Consider the following 19,189-nt stretch of genomic DNA (forward strand, 5'->3'; position numbering starts at 1 on the left):
CGTCGAGCCGGGTTCGTGTGTGTCGTGCTTCACCCCGGATGCGTATCCCACACAAATGTGCGGCACGCTCTATTATGCTGTCACCTATCACTCTCAAACGATCGTACTACCATACTAAATGAAAACAACGGAGGGAGCTCCGTGGGTGGGAAAATGGAGGAGTGAGGAAGATAGGAGGAGGAGAGGGACGGGGAGACAAAGGGCTTGCAATGGAGAGGAAAGAGAGAGAAAGAGCAACATGGAAAGAGGAGAGCACAGGGAAAGCGATACTAATAATCAGTGGGAGGGAGGATTAGGGGGAGGCAAGAGAGATTGCGCTGGGAAAGGGAAAGGGCGGATGATGGAGGGTGAGAGGTGAGAGGTGGAAACGGACATAGATATGGGGGGGGGGAAGTGGAGAGAGGAGAGGGGGGCAGAGGAATTGAGTACCAGATACAAAGAAAAAACTATAAATCGAGATAAATTGTGATATACAGTACAGCGAAGGCAAGATGCAGGTGGAGAGAGACAGGGCTTTATATGAGAGTACATTTTTGCTGGCTGGCTAACTGGGAGAGAGATGGATGTGCAGCAACATCCAAAATGTGTGGCTTGCTAGTTAACCATGAACAAAATACGTGCAACAATTGTGTGCCAGCATCGTGATCCACATTTTGGTGAATTTGATCAATTACCCTCAAATTACTTGCTCGCAATAATAGCTGCTGCAACGCTTGGCGAGATGCACCTGAACAAAAAGTCACGTGACTCAGCGAGACCTTCCCGAGTAAATAAGTGTATCAGGAAAAAAAAATGTGAGCCGCCTATCCGTGAAGCCCCGTGGCTCCTAACTTGCTGGCCGATTTGTTTCCACCATGTGAGAAATTCTTTATCTACAACAGCAGGAATGCTGCGTGCTATCATCGCCTCTAAATATCACACGATTCCTGCATCTATGCGAAACTGGCCCGTAGTTCTTCGCTACGCCGGTGGATAACTCCCTGATCAGTGAGATTGTATGGTAGTGGGGGAGGGAGGAGGAGTGAAGTTTGGTATGCAGTTATTGCTCACATACTGCTGAGGAAATTGAAAAAAAACTGAAGGTGAATGATAAAAAATAAAGTGAACTTTAATGGATTCATGGTAGCTAAAGCATGCACGTGACTCTCATTAAGTGTGACATTGGAGAAAAGTCAATCTCTGCATTAATCTTCTAAAATATACGACCGAAACCACACGGTTCACTCGGTCAAAACCTAAAGCATTGCAATTAATACCTAAAGATGAAACTCCAGTCCCTGATGGCCTAGAACACTCTTAAGATGGTCCCCCTTCACTCATCCCGTGTGGAATTGCGACCAGGACTGTTGTAATACCTTGGCCAAATACGTAAAACAAACGAGAGCTGAATCATTTAATAGGTAACCACAATACTACACATAGGCTGGGAAAATGAGAAAAGTAATCTATCCATTTGTTTACAATAATCATATAATTTACTTGGCGCAGGTGAGTTGCCCTTTGCAAAGGCTTGGCCATTTCCATTAACGAGTGTTGGGCACGTGCCCGGATAAAAAAAAATCAATCATTGCAAGGGGATACGTGCAGAGAGTTTCAAGAATCCATTTCTGTTTCTGACGTTTCAGAGCCGCCTCTCACAGCCCAAACCTTCAACACTTGGTGTTCACAGGCAGTCGCCAATGCAAGTACCAACACCAGGCTCAACTCCGCTGCGCTTCAAAGCAAAGTCCTTCGCAAGTCATTCTTGTAAACCAGCTTAAGGCTGAATATTTCTCACCCACGTAAACAAATACATTCAATCAATCAATCCATGAAACACGTGCATGGCCAATCTGGTAACATGTCTCAGTAGTTTCACTGAATACTGTTACTCCGATTCTAAACATCAGATGAAAAAGTTCAACACCACTCATTGGCTGCCTCTAACTGCCCGGAAAACTGTAATCTGGCTGCGACCAATGACAGGTGCAGGTACCCTTGATGCTCGTACAACTTTCTCCAGTGCGTTTTGGGGAGTGCCGCGGCAAGTCCGGCACAGCGCCCAGCGTCTCGCTCCACGTGTGAACGGACGCAACGCCGAACAACAAGCGCCACAAGCCGAAGATCACATCGCGAGGAAGAAGAGAACGAAAAAAACCCACACCTGTGTGGCAATAATGCTCGATGTCTCACCTGCTGTAGGTCGAGCGTGATGGTGACCCAGTGAAACTTCCTGCCGTTCTGTATGCTCGGGCTTTGCCACCAGCCGTTGGTGCCGTCATTAGCGTTTGTAATGGGGTGGCGCTCTGCGGTCAGATAAACACGCGAAACAAACTGTGACCACAATGCAGCGCGGCGGTTCCTGTCTGTGCGCCATGCAGCAAGGGTTAAACACTACGTGTGTAGTTCGGGACATCAATGGACATGGCATTCTCTGGCTCTGCTTTGTTCTTTTCACAGAAGAGGAAGGCAATCTACCTTTTTACATGTCATGCTGTATATGACTTCAAGCGGCACTTATATATAAAATTCACCATGGGCTGAGATCAATTTATGATGAAATATCATTTATGGTCGCATGAGCATGATAACGTATGCAATTTTTTGCCCTGGTAATAACATGCAATTACATATCTTTGTTTGTATATTCCCAGTAAAGCCTAGATCCATCTCAAAACAAATTTGTTTTCTCGAGTCCTGTATTGGGTGGTTTGGCGTTGCTGCTCGATGCTTCTGGAATCCCCCCTGCTGCCCATCTACAGCTTAGTTCCCTCCCTTCACTCCCCCTCTGTATTCCCCTACGAGACCAAGATGCAGAGCTGAACTTTTCTGGTACCTCTTTTTTACGTGCGTGTGTTTATATCATTAAACTATACAGCTTACTTGTGCCTGTGCTGAACTTTTCTGGTGCCTCTTGCTCTCAAGGGGGGGGGGGGGCACTGAACTCCCTTGTAAGATAGCCGGGCTAACAAATCAAAATAACCTTAAAACTCTATTTGCCATGTGGGAGTAGACCCAGAGAAAACCCACATATACCAGGGGTAACACTCCAAACTCCACAGACATATTCAAGCCTTATTTTCTGTAGTACCATCGCCTGGCTACCTGTTTCAAACTGATGTTGATTACAATAAACTATAACAACTAAACAATAGCAGATTACATTTAAATGGATCCGGTATGTCGTAAATCTGTATATAAAAGACATGCAGAACTAAGTGAACATCTATAGAAAATAACAGTTTTACCCCACCGGGTGTAAGCTGCGAATTGGTCACGGCGGATACGTGAGATACAGGACGCCGCACACCATATATGCACGCAACATACCTGCACGACTGGTGTGTTTAACGATGAGCAATTGGTGGACCCACCGTCAGGGATGTGGCTGTTTAAGTTGCAGACGCGACACTGGGAATTGCGGTTGGGCCGGCCTGGCACGTGCTCCACCAGCTTGCAAAAAATCTCGGCGCTGTTCTCACCACACGTGGCATTGGCATGGATCTTGGCGTTGGAGGCCAAGTTCAGGATGGCCGGGAAGAGGCCTGATGGGAACGTGGAGAAAGAGAGACAGAGCAACACAGATAAATACAAGTTTGACTTCAGCACGATATTCACTTCAATACTTAAACATATGAATGATTGGAAGAGGTCTATATTTGGCAGAGCAATATGAGGAACACTTCAGGGTACAACAAGGCCGTACGCCATGGAGTCAACATTGGGGGGAGGACAAAATCTTCCAGGGGGTCTGGGGGTCCCCCCCCCCCAAAAAATATCAAAATTTGAAAACGAATTTCTTGCCTAAAATGTAAAAAAATCACGAACACATAGGATGGACTTTTTATTTATTTTTTACAATAATGTCTAATAGTGTATTGTATTACATTGCTCTGTTTTTTTCTTTTTTTTCTTTTTTTGTTTCATTGTATGTAATTGCAGAGATTAGGTATTAATAAAGTACAACCATAACCACAATCATATAAATAGAAATCTATTTTATAGCAAAATATTAGGGGGGACATTTTGAGCATATTTGAATATGGGGCGGATGTAATATAAATTACAATTACGGCCTTGGAATACAAGGCCAGATCCCAGGAAATTATGAGTTTTGGAACCATAGTAGCTGAGCACAATGTAATAATATTTGAGATTAAAAGAGATTTAATTAGACTTGCCATTCATGACGTACACACACAAATTAACGCAATTTGCACCTTTCTTTGCAAGTGCGGTGTGGTGCATATGTTAGAATATTAGCCACCGTGGAATTTAGGAGTTGCTGCGGACCGAGGTGCGTCGAGCAATTTTTACATTTGCAAAAAGTAGGAATGCAGATTGTTTCTGTATCGTTTCATTGTACTCCGTGTAGCTAATCTAAAAAAAATTACGTAATGCGAAAGGAACAAACAGGAGTACCAATATCAGCGGCTTGTGGCTAGCCATCGAAAAAAAAGTTAGAGCATCGCCCGCTTTCAGATGCGCTTCTGTGGCCGTCTGGAACGTTCTTCCATCCGATATGAGGAAGCCTCTGGAGCTATGCACATTTCAGTCTCGATTGAAAACTCATTTGTTTAGAATTCATTCTTGTGTTTAGTTTGTCGTCCTTCCCCCGCACCTCCAATTGGCGCAGTTAGCCAATCGGAGGTGCCAATCGGAGGTGCCAATCGGAGGTGCCAATCGGAGGTGCCAATCGGAGGTGCCAATCGGAGGTGCCATGCATCAGTTGCAGAAATCGAGAAACGATTCTCAGCGAATTCATGATGTCCCTCGGTGCCTTCCAGGTTCAAAGGTCATGCACAATGAGTGAGCAATTCATTAAGTCCCCCCCAGGGACTTGTTCCCACGCTGTACCCAGCTGCGGCTGTGTATGGGGGCCATCATTGGGACGGCCACACATGTCAAGTGACCCCTTCATACATTCTTACTCGCAGATCAGAATCAACGAAATGGAAAAACTCACCTAAACAGGGAAATATAAGCTCAATGAAATCATTTTAAATTGTTCAACGGAAAATGGACGATACCACGTTTTCAAAACAGAACATCCACAACGAATGCTTTCCATGTCATGCTGATGACATTTTTAACCAAACACAATGTAATAGCATGATCGTACATTAATGGGCCTATAGTAAAACAGCAATAAGATAAACAGTCACACATTGGCACATGTTACCAAGTACATGACGTTCATGAAACCATTTGTAAGTTAGAGTCACATGTGGACGTTTCATCATTGACGTATTTTTAATATATAACAGAAAATAGGCAGTTTGCATTGACAATTGTCAGCTATGCTTGAGTTACTTGTGAGTGCACACTTCACTGTTGAGTGTCTAGTGAAATCAATACGCACGATTTAGCATGTATTTACCCAGGAGGTTGGGATGGGAAAAACTACGTAAAGATTCATATTGGATATTGCATATACTCAAAATGCACATGCATGCACATACATCCATCACATATAATGCGGTGTTATTTATGTAATATCATCATCATCTTCTTGGTTCTTTCGGTAAAGTCACGTAGAATGGAAATAATAAAATAATAAAAATAAAACATAATAAAATAATTCTAACGATGTTTCGGTCACAACGCAAGCAGCCGTCCTCAGGTGGAGAGCAGGTCTGTCGAGAAGACCTATACTCAAGCAGATTGGCACCAATCTCTTCTGTCGCCAAGACATTCTCTGTGAGGTAACTCCTCTCTTTCCCTGCTCCTTCCATTTTTCAGGACACACTTTTCATTTCCCTGCTCTTGTTCATCCTACATGTGGGTCCAAATGGTGCCAGTTGATTTCTCATCACTGCTCCCATCAGGTGAAACCTCTTTCTTACTTTAACGTCCATCACTCTTTGGGTGCGGCTTAGATGCAGTATCCTTCTGTAGCAATACATGTCGAGTGCCAATAGCTTATCTCTTTCAGTTTTGAAATCCTTTATATTAAGTTCACTTGCGCGCTTGCTTGCTTGCTTACGACCATGCAAATCTTTCGGTCGTTTTTTAACCCACTTCCCGTGATCAAATCGAGCTGACATTTTGCACACAGACTCGTTGTGCGTGACAATTTCTTTTCGTGAATTTTTTTTCCCAAAATTTTACACTTTTTAGGTAAAAAATTATATTTAATTACCAATTGCTTAATGGTGGCAGGCAATCATCTGACCCATAGGTGGCAGCCATCTCAAGCCAGAGGACGAGAGGACTCTAGCCGCCCGTTTCAAAGACCAATGTGGGCTGGGTTGTGGCCCATTGAACACGCATATAAAGGATTTATAGTGAAAAACTTTGTTTTTACGGGTTAATTTTTTAAATGTCCAAGTCCCTCGCAAGCGTACAGGGCTGCACTGAACACGCATGCTTCTCGTTCCGCTTCTATGCCCAGAAAAGCCTCTTTTTTCCAGCAAGATTCTGCCAGGATGTTTGGCCAATCACCAGTTTCATTGCGAGTTGTCTGAGCGATGTGAGGAAAGTGGAGAACTAGGAGGAGACCCGTGCGCATCAGGGGCAGAATGGGGCCCTCCTCGCAGCGAGGCGAAAGCGTTAACACGGCACTGCCACCCAGCTGATCACGTAGCATCAATTCAATTCGAATGCATTAAGCACTCGACCCGCCACGGTTCGGAAACACTGCACCCCTGGTACACGTACACATCGCAAATGCGCCTGCATGCATATTTACCGACCGTAGCACGCACAGTACGTAAGAGCTATGCACACCTGGATGGACAGCAAATAGTCCACCGCCACAGACTTTTTGGGAAAAGTGCTGTTAGTGAGCACCTATGAAGGCCAGCATGGCACACGAGGGGGGTGGGTGGCCAGCACCACGCCCGGCCGCCTTTGTCTTGTGATGTGTAAGGTCGAGTCGACCTCGGGGAGACCCAAGACCGGATCAGATAATAGAATTGTCACCTCGTATTGGCCGCGAGCGGCTTTCGTTGAGCAGTGCGCTAACCACTGCACCACCGCTCCCCCCCCCCCCTACACACGCGAGCACGGAGGCTACTGCTGTTGTTTACGTGTTAAAGGGAAGTACGAAAACCCACTGAAAAACAAACAAATAACAATTCTACTTTGGAACCAGCAAACACTGCTTTACCTGGAAGCATTGCACGCTGTCAGAGAACACAAACCATTGCTAATGTTCACAGGAGCAGCAGCAGCGTGCGCATTGTGACTTGATTGCATTAGCACCTTTCCACAAACATTGCACCGACGAAACGCACGGAAAGGCTGCCAGCGCTTTGAAAGCACCGGCAAACATTCTTACCCCCCGTCCACAAAGTGACGGTATAATTTTTTTTGGTAGAATCCCCCCTTTGTTGACGTTTTTACGAGATCGGGGGGGGGGGGGGGGTGGTGGGTGGGGGGTGGCCTTTCGTTGTGGCCCGTAACAATCGTCAATGTGTGCAGAGAGTGCAGGACTGATGGCGATGTGTTAGTTCGTGAAGGGGCCGCGTGTGACTAAACACACCCCACCCACACACCTTCCCGTTGCACCAACAGCGCGCTCGAGGATCGAACGTGAAACGTGCGCTACGGCGTAAGCGCTCCCCCCAAAACCAACACTTCCACTGCGTTCAAATGAACCTCGCATGATCACAAGACCGAACCCTAATCTGTTACCCGAGGTATTTCCCAGCCAACACGGGGTGGAGCTGAATGGACTTTGGCCAGTGGCGTTTCTTGGTCTCTGTTTTTTCTCTCTCTCTCTCTTCTTCTTTGCTGTGAAAGAAATCCATTTGGGAAAGCTATACCCTGGCGACAAGCTACTTTGCTTAAGCCACGGAGGTATTCAGCAGCAAGTTAACTCTTGCATTTGCCGGAACGAGGTGGTGGATTTAAGACGATTGCATGTGTGTGTGTGTTTGCGAGCATTATGGGGAGCGGTGGTGTAGCGGCTAGCGCGCTGCGCTATGAACCCGGCCACCCGAGTTTGATTCCCGCTCACGGCCAACACCAGTGACTATTATCTGAACCCGTCCTGGGCCTCCCCTAGGTCGACTCAGCCTCAAATGAGTACCTGGTGCGGTGTGTTAACATCGCCACTAGGGAGACAAAGGCGGTCGGCGTGCTGCTGGCCACCCACCCCCTCGTGTACCGTTGCGGCCTTCGTAGGTGCTCGCGAATAGCACTTGCCCCTACAGTCTGTTAAGGCTATATGGGGGATCTTTGTCTTTGTTTGCGAGCATTACATACGCATATTCTTAGGTTTTTTCGGTAAAGTCATGTAGGTAAAAAAATAAAATTTAAATTAATAAAAGTTAAATTAAAATAAAATATACATACGCACTGGGTTACGAACCCGGCCCACCTGAGTTCGATTCCCATCCACGACCAAAAACAGTGGCGACTATTTTAATCGGTCCAGGGCCTCTCCTTGATGTGGAAACGTCAGCGCTGGGGAGATAAAGGTGGCCGGGCATGGTGTTGGCCTCCCACCCCCTCGTGTGCCCCTCGTCTGCCATGCCCAGCCTTGATCGGTGCTCACTGACAGCACTTGCTCCAAGAGCCTGCAAAGGCTACACGGGGTTTTTTTTTAACTTGTGCAAGCTTAAGTGAGAGAGTTTGTAGTAAGTACGATACAACCGTGCCATGAAACGAATGTGCATGACTGCGTTCACCACAAAGTTAATGCTCCCGTGTTTCAGTGGCGATGGATAAAGCTCCTTAAACATGATTACACACATACCTAGCAAAAGCAATATGATACTTTTCGATTTAAAGCTTTCGTGACTGCAGGAATTCATCTTCTTGTTTTTTTCGGTAAAGTCACGTAGAAGGGAAGTAATAAAATAATAAAAATAAAAAAATAAAACTTATTGTTTTATGTTTTATTTTTATTATTATTTTATTATTATTTTATTTTATTACTTCCCTTCTACGTGACTTTACCGAAAAAACCAAGAAGAACAATATGATACTTTTTTGGCACTGAGAAACGAGGACCTACAAAAATACCCCATGAAGGTTTTTAGCTTGTGAAGTTTTTCTTAAACTCGTATATGACATCTCCATTGCATACACATTATTTAGTATTCCAGTCTTGGAAGAGTTAATCCGACCGGTACATTTTCAACGCATATAAGCATGCACACCAATTTATTTCAGTTTTAAGATCAGTGTTTGACGGAGATGTGGATGATTGTTGGCAAGTTTCTGTGAATGGGAAGAGTTTTGATGCGTAAAAATGTAACAAAAAATATTTTAACGTGGAAGGTACTTAGTGGAATGTTCGTTGAGTGCTATAATCGCCATATTGGCTCAACAAAAATAGTACAGTCACGCCTTTAATTACAACGGACAAAATTTTAACAATAGAATAAAAACATTTGAGTCAATAATTATTATAAACTGGAGGTTATTTTCACTCATAGGGTGGTCAAATGACAGGATCTGCTTACATTTCTACTTTGCTAAACCCATTCAGAATATATCATCCCCCACCATCAGCACAATTTAGTAATTCACCTGCCATGGAATGTGATGCTAAAGCCAAAAATGGGGGCGCAGATCACTCATAATTGCAAGTACTGTGAGTTGCAAAAATATATAAAATCGGGGTGAAATAAGGACGTATACAAACACTGATCGTTATCGATTTTAAGTTAAATTATACGTGCAGGTCTAAGACTCTTCCTTGTTTAATCTTATATAAATATAAATGTTGTATATAACAGTTTCACGTGAACTTCTAGTAAAAAAAAAAAATTGGGAATGATATTGTGACGATGAATTTAAATAAGTAATTACATCAGGAAGAGACGTATTATTAGATCCGTAAAAACAACACCTTAATAAATGTTTCCTGGATTCATTCATGTATGCTTAGTTTGTGATAGGAGACGTGCGATTCTTAAATACTACATCTATCTTTTTAATACCTCAAGGAGGGTTCTAAGACCTGCAAGGGAGCAATTTAAAATTAGCCTCCAGCAGTGACGAATCTGGCGTAACCTTTGTACCGCGTGACAAACACATAGAAAATAAGTACTATGCATGAACCAAAACTTAGACAGCTTCACTTCTCTGTAAAAGCTAAAGGTGCAGCCCTGAAACTGCTTGCTCTAGACGCTGTTGGCAGAAGGGCCTCCCGGAGACTCGGGGGAGCTCTCGAGAAGAGGGCCTTTGGCCTACGATTGCAAGCTGGTCAGGGTGGGAGTACCCACCGTAACCAACCTGCTGATCAACTGCGGCGTACCCATTCCTACTGCTGGCTGGACAAGCAGTAGTGAGGGGATATCATAAACTTGCCCATTGTTTCAATGGCTCTGCCAGGGGATAGAATCGTCGGCACGTGGATGGCCAGTCCAGCGAGTTACCCGTTACACCACGGGTAGCATCCATCGTAACTCTTGTACACGAGCCTTTGAGTCGACGGTACTTTACACGTTGTGTACAATGCTCGCCATTGTAAATGTTATAGGGGTGCATTACTTTGTTCGGAAAATATACGCGGAACAATTTTCTCATCGCAAAGGCCAAATACATGGGTGGTAGCAATATGAAAATGATAATGTAGCGGAGCAGTTTGTGGAATGCGCCGTGAATAATAGAGATGTGCAGGTCGCATGATTCATTCAAATGAGGTTGTTGAGACAGAGTCACATGCTGATATTGCGCTTTCAATACACAGTACTGTGTCCGTATTGTTTGTCCATTGAACAGAAAACAATCCGTAGTACACTATATTATAGCCAACTCTGTCTTAACCAACAAAGTGTGCTCATAATCCTGTAAAAAACAACATGAAAGAAAGAACAATGGAAATCCACAATTTAAAGCATTGTGTTTCATCCAAACACACACACACAAAAATCAGAGGATCTTCGAATTCCTAATTCTCAGCTGCCAAGAACTTAATTACGGGCCATAAGTCTCCAGTGATGGAGAGAACTGCACAGCCTCTGTGTGCTGCTTGGCAATCAGATGGGGCATGGGTCCAAGCGTCAACCATACTTGATACACACTCCGTTATGAAGTGGCGATGCCCACTCTCTTTGCGTGTGCTCGTGTGTGTGTGTGCCCGTGCGTACGCATGCTGTTCTTGTCGGGCTAGGGAGGAGAGGGTGGTGTCGAATAGGGGCAGTGTGTCGGTGTGCGTTTTGCCATTGCCTTCACACCGACGTATCTGGCATAAAATGAGTGTCGCCAGCGTTCAAATGATCAGATGAAGACCTACCATCTTAATGTGCCATTATGTCATCGTGATAATGTACAATGCCTGGAGAATCATATTGGCACATGCCATTGATTCAAAAGGTCTTCATATTGCAGGGATTGAGAAGCAGAAACGTAGTTGACACATTGCACTATAATGCCAGTGACCCGAGTTCAATTCCAGACCACGGCCAACACCATAGGTGGGTCGTATTTGAACTATTCTAGGGAAATTCCCCTCTACTTCCCCCACCCACGCTCCCCCCCCCCAACTACCCACATCCCCACCCACCCCTCTCATCAACCCGCACTGACCAATGTGATAAAATATCATCAAACAACCCCCATGATTGACATCGTGTGGTATGGCCTTAATCCAAGGCTGAATATTGTCATTATGAACATTAACTCCATAACAAGTTTTTCATTGACCTTTTGTGACTCATCAATAAGATCAAATTAGTTTTTTTTAAACAGACACTTGAATATATTTGTGCTTATCCAACAACCTTCATCAACCACCACCAGGATTGTGTTTGCGATAACAATCTTAATTTGGAGCTTTCGTGACTGCAGGAATTACTCTTTGGTTCTTTCGGTAAAGTCACGTATAAAGATAAAATAATAAATTAAATACGATAACACACATTTCTAAAATGTGCCTTCATCAGCCCCAGGCTATAATTAAGTCTGCACAAAACCCACTTTGCTAATGTACAGCAAATTGCTACCTCGAAAAGATGCTCACCACTGAAGTTAAATCCCGTTGCCCCATCACTATTCCTTCTAAACAAGTCTTCTGGATTCCTGAGATAAAGTCTTCTTCCCTATTCATTGAACCGGTCGCTAGGCAGCAGGGCCCTGTAATTTACACACAGAGCCGCCAAGTCACATTCAGTCAGCATTGGCAAACACTGCGAATAAAAGCCAGAGAATGGCCGTCAGTCTGACCAGTGCACAAAACAAGTTTGAATTGCCAGCTGACCAGCCCATTACGAGAGACATTCTCTTCTGCTTTGAGCTTCTGCGGTAGGGAGAAGATAAGTCTATAGCAAGCGTAGCCATTCCGTTGGGTCTCATTTCAAAATGGAAGCGCAGTCAGTGTCTGGGATGGAATGGAACGCGGACAAAGAACAAAGTGAAGACAATTTTTGAGAGGATGATAAGAATCATGATTAGGTAACCTGACAAGCTCCCAGATGCAAGTGAATGACACGTGCCGAGTGAGCCAGCGCTGCCATGTGCACAAATGCAATTGCCGCCCAATTACACGCAGGCCAGGCTCGCCTATATTTGGAAATCCAGCGGTTAAATCCATAACGACCCACCAACATTTTTCGATTTAAAGCTTTCGTGACTGCAGGGATTCATCTTCTTGGTTCTTTCGGTAAAGTCACGTAGAAGGGAAGTAATAAAATAATAAAAATAAAACATAATAAAATCAAATAATTCTCACAAATTATTTGATTTTATTATGTTTTATTTTTATTATTTTATTACTTCCCTTCTACGTGACTTTACCTAAAGAACCAAGAAGATGACCCACCAACACATTTTAAGTCGAGTGCGGGCATTTATGACAACAAAAAGACAACGCTGAACTTGTACCTTGTGAGTTTAACACGTAGGCTGTCGCGGCCAATCGCATCCATGAGAGGTTTTTTTTTAGTTAGATCGCGTAAAAAAAAACCTCTTTTGGACGTAACTTGTGTGTACAATGCATAGTACACAACAAGTAGCAAGTTTAAAACACGACATTGTTCACGCAATGGCCATTGTTTTAGCGTTAAAACACACTATTCCAACTATTTATGATCTTACTTTAGAGACAGACATACAAATAAAACATATGCATAGAGAGAGCACGCGTGCGCAGTCATACCTCAAGGCAAAAAAACAAGAAACTAGGCAAAACACTTGACGCTAAATTAAACTTTGGTGGCGCAAAGTGATAGAGGTGAGATGAAAGCTGAGAGCCCTGGGGGGCTTTCCCAAACACGCCAGCACCATCAAAGAGGGACACAGCGAGCACGCAGCGTGGGCCTCCTGTCTGTGTAACACGACGTGACGAGCACGAGTGAGTGTGTGTGGGGGGGGAGACACGATCTTGTTTGGCGATGGGCCCAACTCGTGTTGACTCCACGCTCCCCCAACATCAGAGGCACACTGTTTCGTGCCGGCAAAAGCGGCAATGCTGGTTACCGATTTAATCTCCTTTTTTTTTATTCTTGTGGATACCCCCACTGGGTGTTGTTTTTTTTGTCTGTGCATTGAATGAAAGATTGTGTGTTTTGCCGTTTTTTTTCATAGAAAATGTTCTCCCCCAATCATACGTTTAAGACACTGCTGTAAAATATAAAGATGGTAAAACAAGAGGGTGTCCTGGTCAGAATAAGTTATTAACCAGGCATTATGTCTGGAGATAAAACCGTTTTGAATGCCACCTTCATGACTTGTTTTTTTTACAATTTACGAAATGTTGTTCTTCTTGGTTCTTTCGGTAAAGTCACGTAGAAGGGAAGTAATAAAATAATAAAAATAAAACATAATAAAATAATTCTCACGACGTTTCGGCCACAACGCTGTCTCCCCGACAGACCTGGTCTTCACCTGAGGACGGCCGCTTGCGTTGTGGCCGACACGTCGTGAGAATTATTTTATTATGTTGTATTTTTATTATTTTATTACTTCCCTTCTACGTGACTTTACCGAAAAAACCAAGCAGATGAATCCCTGCAGTCACGAAAGCTTTAAATGCGAAATGTTTGCTTCGTTTTTTTAAGCCGGAACATTACAGAGCAGTGAGAAATATTCCAGGACCTAACTCGACCTGGATCTTTGACACGCACTGAAGTGTTTGGAACTGGCTACCCAACTTTTTGATGGGGATTACATAACACAACACGTAACAACACAGGGGTGTGTTTGCAGATATTTTTTCACAGGGGTACAAAAGTGCATAGGGCAGTCGCTGGCCACTGAAAATAAAATGCACACCTGTGTGCGATCCTACAGCTGCAAAGGCATATAACACAACTCCGTTCTGTGTCTCCACGTAGAAATACGATTTTGATTAATTCCATCGAATGGCTTTCTCGAAAAAAACTATATCCATCGGCATTTGTCGAAGCGGGAAAACTGTGGACCGATTTCATCAGCAGTCAGCATTGTGAAACATCGAACTCAAATTGTAAATTTACTCTCCACACACCGGCGGCCTGAAGTAGTAACGAATTGGCACGTTTTGTTTACGTGACAAACCTTATTAGCTGGCTGTGTAGGGTGGTGGTGGGTTCCTAGACACATTTATATTCCTTCTAGATTTGAAGCTTTCGTGACTGCAATGATTCATATTCTTAGTTTTTTTCGGTAAAGTCACGTAGGTAAAAAATTAATTTTAATTTTAATTTTTTACCTACGTGACTTTACTTTTAATTTTTTACCTACGTGACTTTACCGAAAAAACCTAAGAATACACATTTATATGTATGCGATCTAACCCAAAAAACCTTAATTATGAAGTGCTGCTGGGTTACCAGATGTTATCGGCAAGAGCACTCCAACTAAATTACGGAGTGCACATTCCAGTAGCATCGATACAGCAGTTCACCTTCATAAACATGTTGTCATATACATTTTTCAATATTTACCTCCTATTGGAACATGTCCTCAGTCAAAACCAAAGATTTGCTTCAAACATTTTTTCCTTGTAAATAAAAAAAATTCCAACAGTGACTGCAACTGCACGAATGCCATATCGCCAGGTTCATCCTCTGCAACACGTGCCCCCCTTTGGTTTTGAGGCATTATCATTAAAGGACCTCTTTATCCTTTTAAAATCTCAGGTCTCACCCCACAGCACTGTCTCATATGCAATCACTCACATCCAAATGGCCCAGCTGAGCACACGGAGATGTTTGCACTCTAAACACATGGAAGCAAGGGCCTTTATTTTCGTTCCCAGAGGCAGCTGAGAGCATTGGGGAGGGCTTGGTGACTCCATATGGGGGGGGGGGAGGGGGGGTGCGGGGCTTTCCTTGGACGTTGATTAACCACAGATGATTAAAACCACTCGTATCTAAACATGCAATGAATAGACCAATATTATTCCTTGTGTGCTACAGGGTTATCTTTGAATTGCCATTTTGTTGTGCTTTTATGTGTTGTGCCCGTGCATGATGAACGCGGTGAATTGGTGCTCATTGAGGTTGTTAGCATCCCGTTATGACGCAGGCAAGTTTGCTCGAGACAAAGTTGTGCTTTCACTACTTTGTTTCTTCTCGCGGGGAAAGGAAGATGGCATTGCGATCTTGTCTCAGGAGATGGTGTGGAGCGAGCCAGGTTCAACCGAGTAAACCAATTGTGGCAATTGCGCCATACAATGTCAAATATAAGTAAATTAATGCCGTTAAAATGAGAATGTCTATTAAGCTGTCAGAAATCCATACCATGCTGTACAATGGTGTGTTAATTGGAGTCTCCAAACCTTGTTAACTCTCTCTAACGTCTCGGTTTGCGTGCTATGAAGGGCCGTTGTCAATGAGCGTGCTTTTGTTTTTGTCCAATGTAGAATGGTGTGACGGTATCCACGCAGGACTTGCAAATCCAGAGGTCACGAGATCAATTTCCTGGCGTTGCAGTCGGGCAACATTTTTAATCTCCACACCAACCTCCCCGACTCTGTCGAACCAGCAGCATCGATGGACGCATCCCACTGACGGTCAATCGATGTGTCGCGTGCGGCGGGGTAAAGTGTAGGTACTCACACATCTCCCGAGACGTTTGGCCAGCCTGGAAGAGTAGGCCAAATTATACCCTCGTGGCAGCAGTGGCACGATTGCAAGGCTGCACATGAACATGTTGTAACTTAGAACAATGCATTCTGCTCAAGTGTCTGTGCCTCACTATATCTATTTTTTCCCCGGTGGTTTATAAATAAAGCCAACCGTGTGGCAAATAGAGACGGGGCCATTCTGTTTATGCACTCTTGTTGTCATTTAAAAGAAGAGGAGATAGAACCCAAAAAAAGCCCCCCTGCAATTTATCAGATGTTGTTAAGAGCTGGTGTGGGAACAGCCACAACCAGCGTTGTGTTTTGACGGCAACGTTACAGTGATAAAACACCAGGGCTAGCAACATGCGTCTGCCAGAACTCGTATCGCACGTGAACACACCTCTCCGCTCGCGTGAGCGAGAAGGATCATCTGTAAAAGCATTCGGAGATTTGTCCAAAACACTTGCTTGACGAGCATTAAATAAAAACGAAATGCAAATGCCACTTCCAAGCCCCGGTCCGCTCGTGTGCCGAAATAAAAACCGGATCCGTTTTCAACAGCGAACCGAATGCATGAACGAGATTAAGCAAAATTAAATTAAACACTTTTCGATTTAAAGCTTTCGTGTCTGCAGGGATTCATATTATTGGTTCTTCCGTTAAAGTCAATAAAACAATATGTTGTTTTATTTTTATTATTTTATCATTTCCCTTCAACGTGACTTTACCGAAAGAACCAAGAATATGAATTAAACACATGTGATCATTGATAGCATATCATCTCTGATTGACTGTGATTGCGCTTTGCAGTGGAATGTTTGTTTACATCAGCTGATAGAATCATTACTCTCCACCAAACAATAATGACAACTTAGTCCTTGACTATGGCTGACACCCAAGACCACACATTTTATACTCCGTCCGCGTACAAAAGCAAATCGTAAATCATGTTTATGATTCTAATTCTCCGTCAATTCAAACCAGCCAAAGAGCAGCATTAATGCCTGGAGCCATCATCTTCACCCGTAATGATCTCTCCGACCTAAGCATGCTGTTGCAATGAGCATGCTTAGGTTCGAACACGCATGCTCATCGCAACAGAATTATTGGAAATACACAGCCACTATAGCAGCACAAGCTTCAGTCGTCATCCAGCACTTTCAATATGCAGCTCCTTTATTCCTGGGTCTTTTCAGGAGCCAAATAATCCGTCACACAATAGCTACCACAACGGTGCAGTGCACATCGTGAAAGACTTGCCTGCATGATTTAACCAACAGCTTTTGTTTTGTTTGCTTGCTTTGTTATTGTGTTTTTTCAGCAACAGCATTTATGGTTACCCGCTTAAACAGAGAGAGAGAGAGAGCTGCGATGGCTAGGATTTAAGTGCTGTACTGTACGAGCATATTGAATTAAAAAACACTGACTACCACAAACACGCACGGGCATTTAGTTACACGTCTTTGTTACAAGCTGGTGCTGACGACGATTGCATCGAGCATCTGCGCGAGTGCTTGTGCACCACCTCCAAAGCAGTCCCTCGTCACCGTTTACTCTGCCGATTGGTCTGCTGGAAAACGTAAATATTTAAATGCATCCTCCCGTTTTAAGGCTTTCGTGACTGCAGGGATTCATCTTCTTGGTTCTTTCGGTAAAGTCACGTAGAAGGGAAGTAATAAAATAATACAAATAAAACATAATAAAACAATTCTCACGACGTTTCGGCCACAACGCAAGCAGCCGTCCTCAGGTGAAAACCAGGTCTGTCGAGGCGACAGCTTGCGTTGTGGCGTCGTGAGAATTGCTTTATTATGTTTTATTTTTATAATTTTATTACTTCCCTTCTACGTGACTTTACCGAAAGAACCAAGAAGATGCATCCTCCCTGTCACGCAACCCGGGCGAGTGTATTCTGTTGAATCCCGTTGCATCCGAACATTGTTGAACGAGGCCAACTTCGTGCAGTGGCCTGTTAAAACATAACGCACTTTACTGGACATCCAAAGTCAATACAGTCATCTCGAATATGACTTCCCCTTTCAGGGCAATGTAAACCCTAGTCGACACACCTCTCCCAGCTCTGAAGAATGGATACATTTATTTTCCATTCTAATTCCGCTTCTGGATATCAAAAATCCGTTTGAATATGGCACTCGTAACGAGGCCGATTATCAGCAATTACTTCGACTGTTCCACCGTTCTTTTATCAGACACCTGTGCGGTGGAGGATTGAGGCGGGGGGCAATCATTAGCATTTTCAAAGAGGAGGGGGACACATTCCAGACTCTTCAAGCTATAAACCCCGGCTGCCTGGAACGCACCTGCTTTGGCAAGTTGCCCCGATGCAAATTGACGGCCCTAATCCTCACCCATTCTCTCAGATCATCATCCTGTGACCAATAAGCTACTTGTCCTGCGGCACGCCTGCTATCAGATGGGCTTTCCTTCTGCAAACCGTGTTCTAGGGACTTCCGATATTTTTCAGCTGTAGCTTGTCGAGCAATGAACGGCAACATTTACTTATTTTCATGGTGCATTCAAGGGAACGTTCTGCAAACATTATTAGCATGTAAAAACTCTCTTAAGCGATATTTTTAGGTCGACCGATTCCATTGTGTTGTACGACGTCTAGACGGTAGTTTGAGGAGTGCACTATGAACCGGCAAATCGGTGCTTGATTCCTAGCCACGGGTAACATCAGTGCCTAGCGCTACACCTGTACCCCCACCCCCCCCCATTTTTTCATGAACCTGCACTGAAAAGCGTGATCAGTGCAAGAATGGTATTTGAATTACCGTGTGTTTTTGTTGTTGAAAGTATGCATTGTGTATATGGTGAATTATAGAAATGTCTTCTAAAGCCCACATAGATCACCGAAATATATCGAGACACAAATTGGTTGAAAAAAATATAATTCATTTGCTCAGCGGAACGACACATTTTCCTGTAAGAGAGTATTTAACACTTCATGGAATGAGTGAGGTTCATCCCTTACACACCTTACCGGTTCACATCTCAGACCTCTCTGAACCAATGGGGAGTAATAGACTCAGTTGCGTGGTGTAACAGACTCAAACATTGCCGTGACTTAAAACAAAATTCCTTTTGGAATTAACGCGATCGGCCACCTCGAGAGAGGCCTCGACTGACACGTCCAACAAAAAGAAGTTCACAAGCCTGAATGGAAACCGATTTCAATCCAAAGTACAAATCTGCGGAGCTTTCGTACACACTTAAGCCCATTTCACATCCGACCTAAAGTGT

At 43.9% G+C, this 19,189-nt stretch overlaps 1 protein-coding gene across 2 annotated transcripts in view; it reads right to left on the minus strand.

Annotated features, from left to right (window-relative positions):
- LOC144931695 (laminin subunit alpha-1-like) overlaps nt 1–19,189 on the minus strand; it is a 140,053-nt gene that overhangs the window by 100,082 nt on the left and 20,782 nt on the right. For both annotated transcript variants that reach the window (XM_078855867.1, XM_078855866.1), the window contains exons 2-3: nt 3,354–3,524; nt 2,173–2,285 (exon numbers count right to left, since the gene is read on the minus strand). In XM_078855867.1, the coding sequence (XP_078711993.1) occupies nt 2,173–2,285; nt 3,354–3,524 (284 nt within the window). The remainder of the gene's footprint in view (nt 1–2,172; nt 2,286–3,353; nt 3,525–19,189) is intronic.

The sequence above is a fragment of the Lampetra fluviatilis genome, chromosome 4 (genome assembly GCF_964198595.1).
Source record: "Lampetra fluviatilis chromosome 4, kcLamFluv1.1, whole genome shotgun sequence".
Lineage (NCBI taxonomy): Eukaryota > Metazoa > Chordata > Hyperoartia > Petromyzontiformes > Petromyzontidae > Lampetra > Lampetra fluviatilis.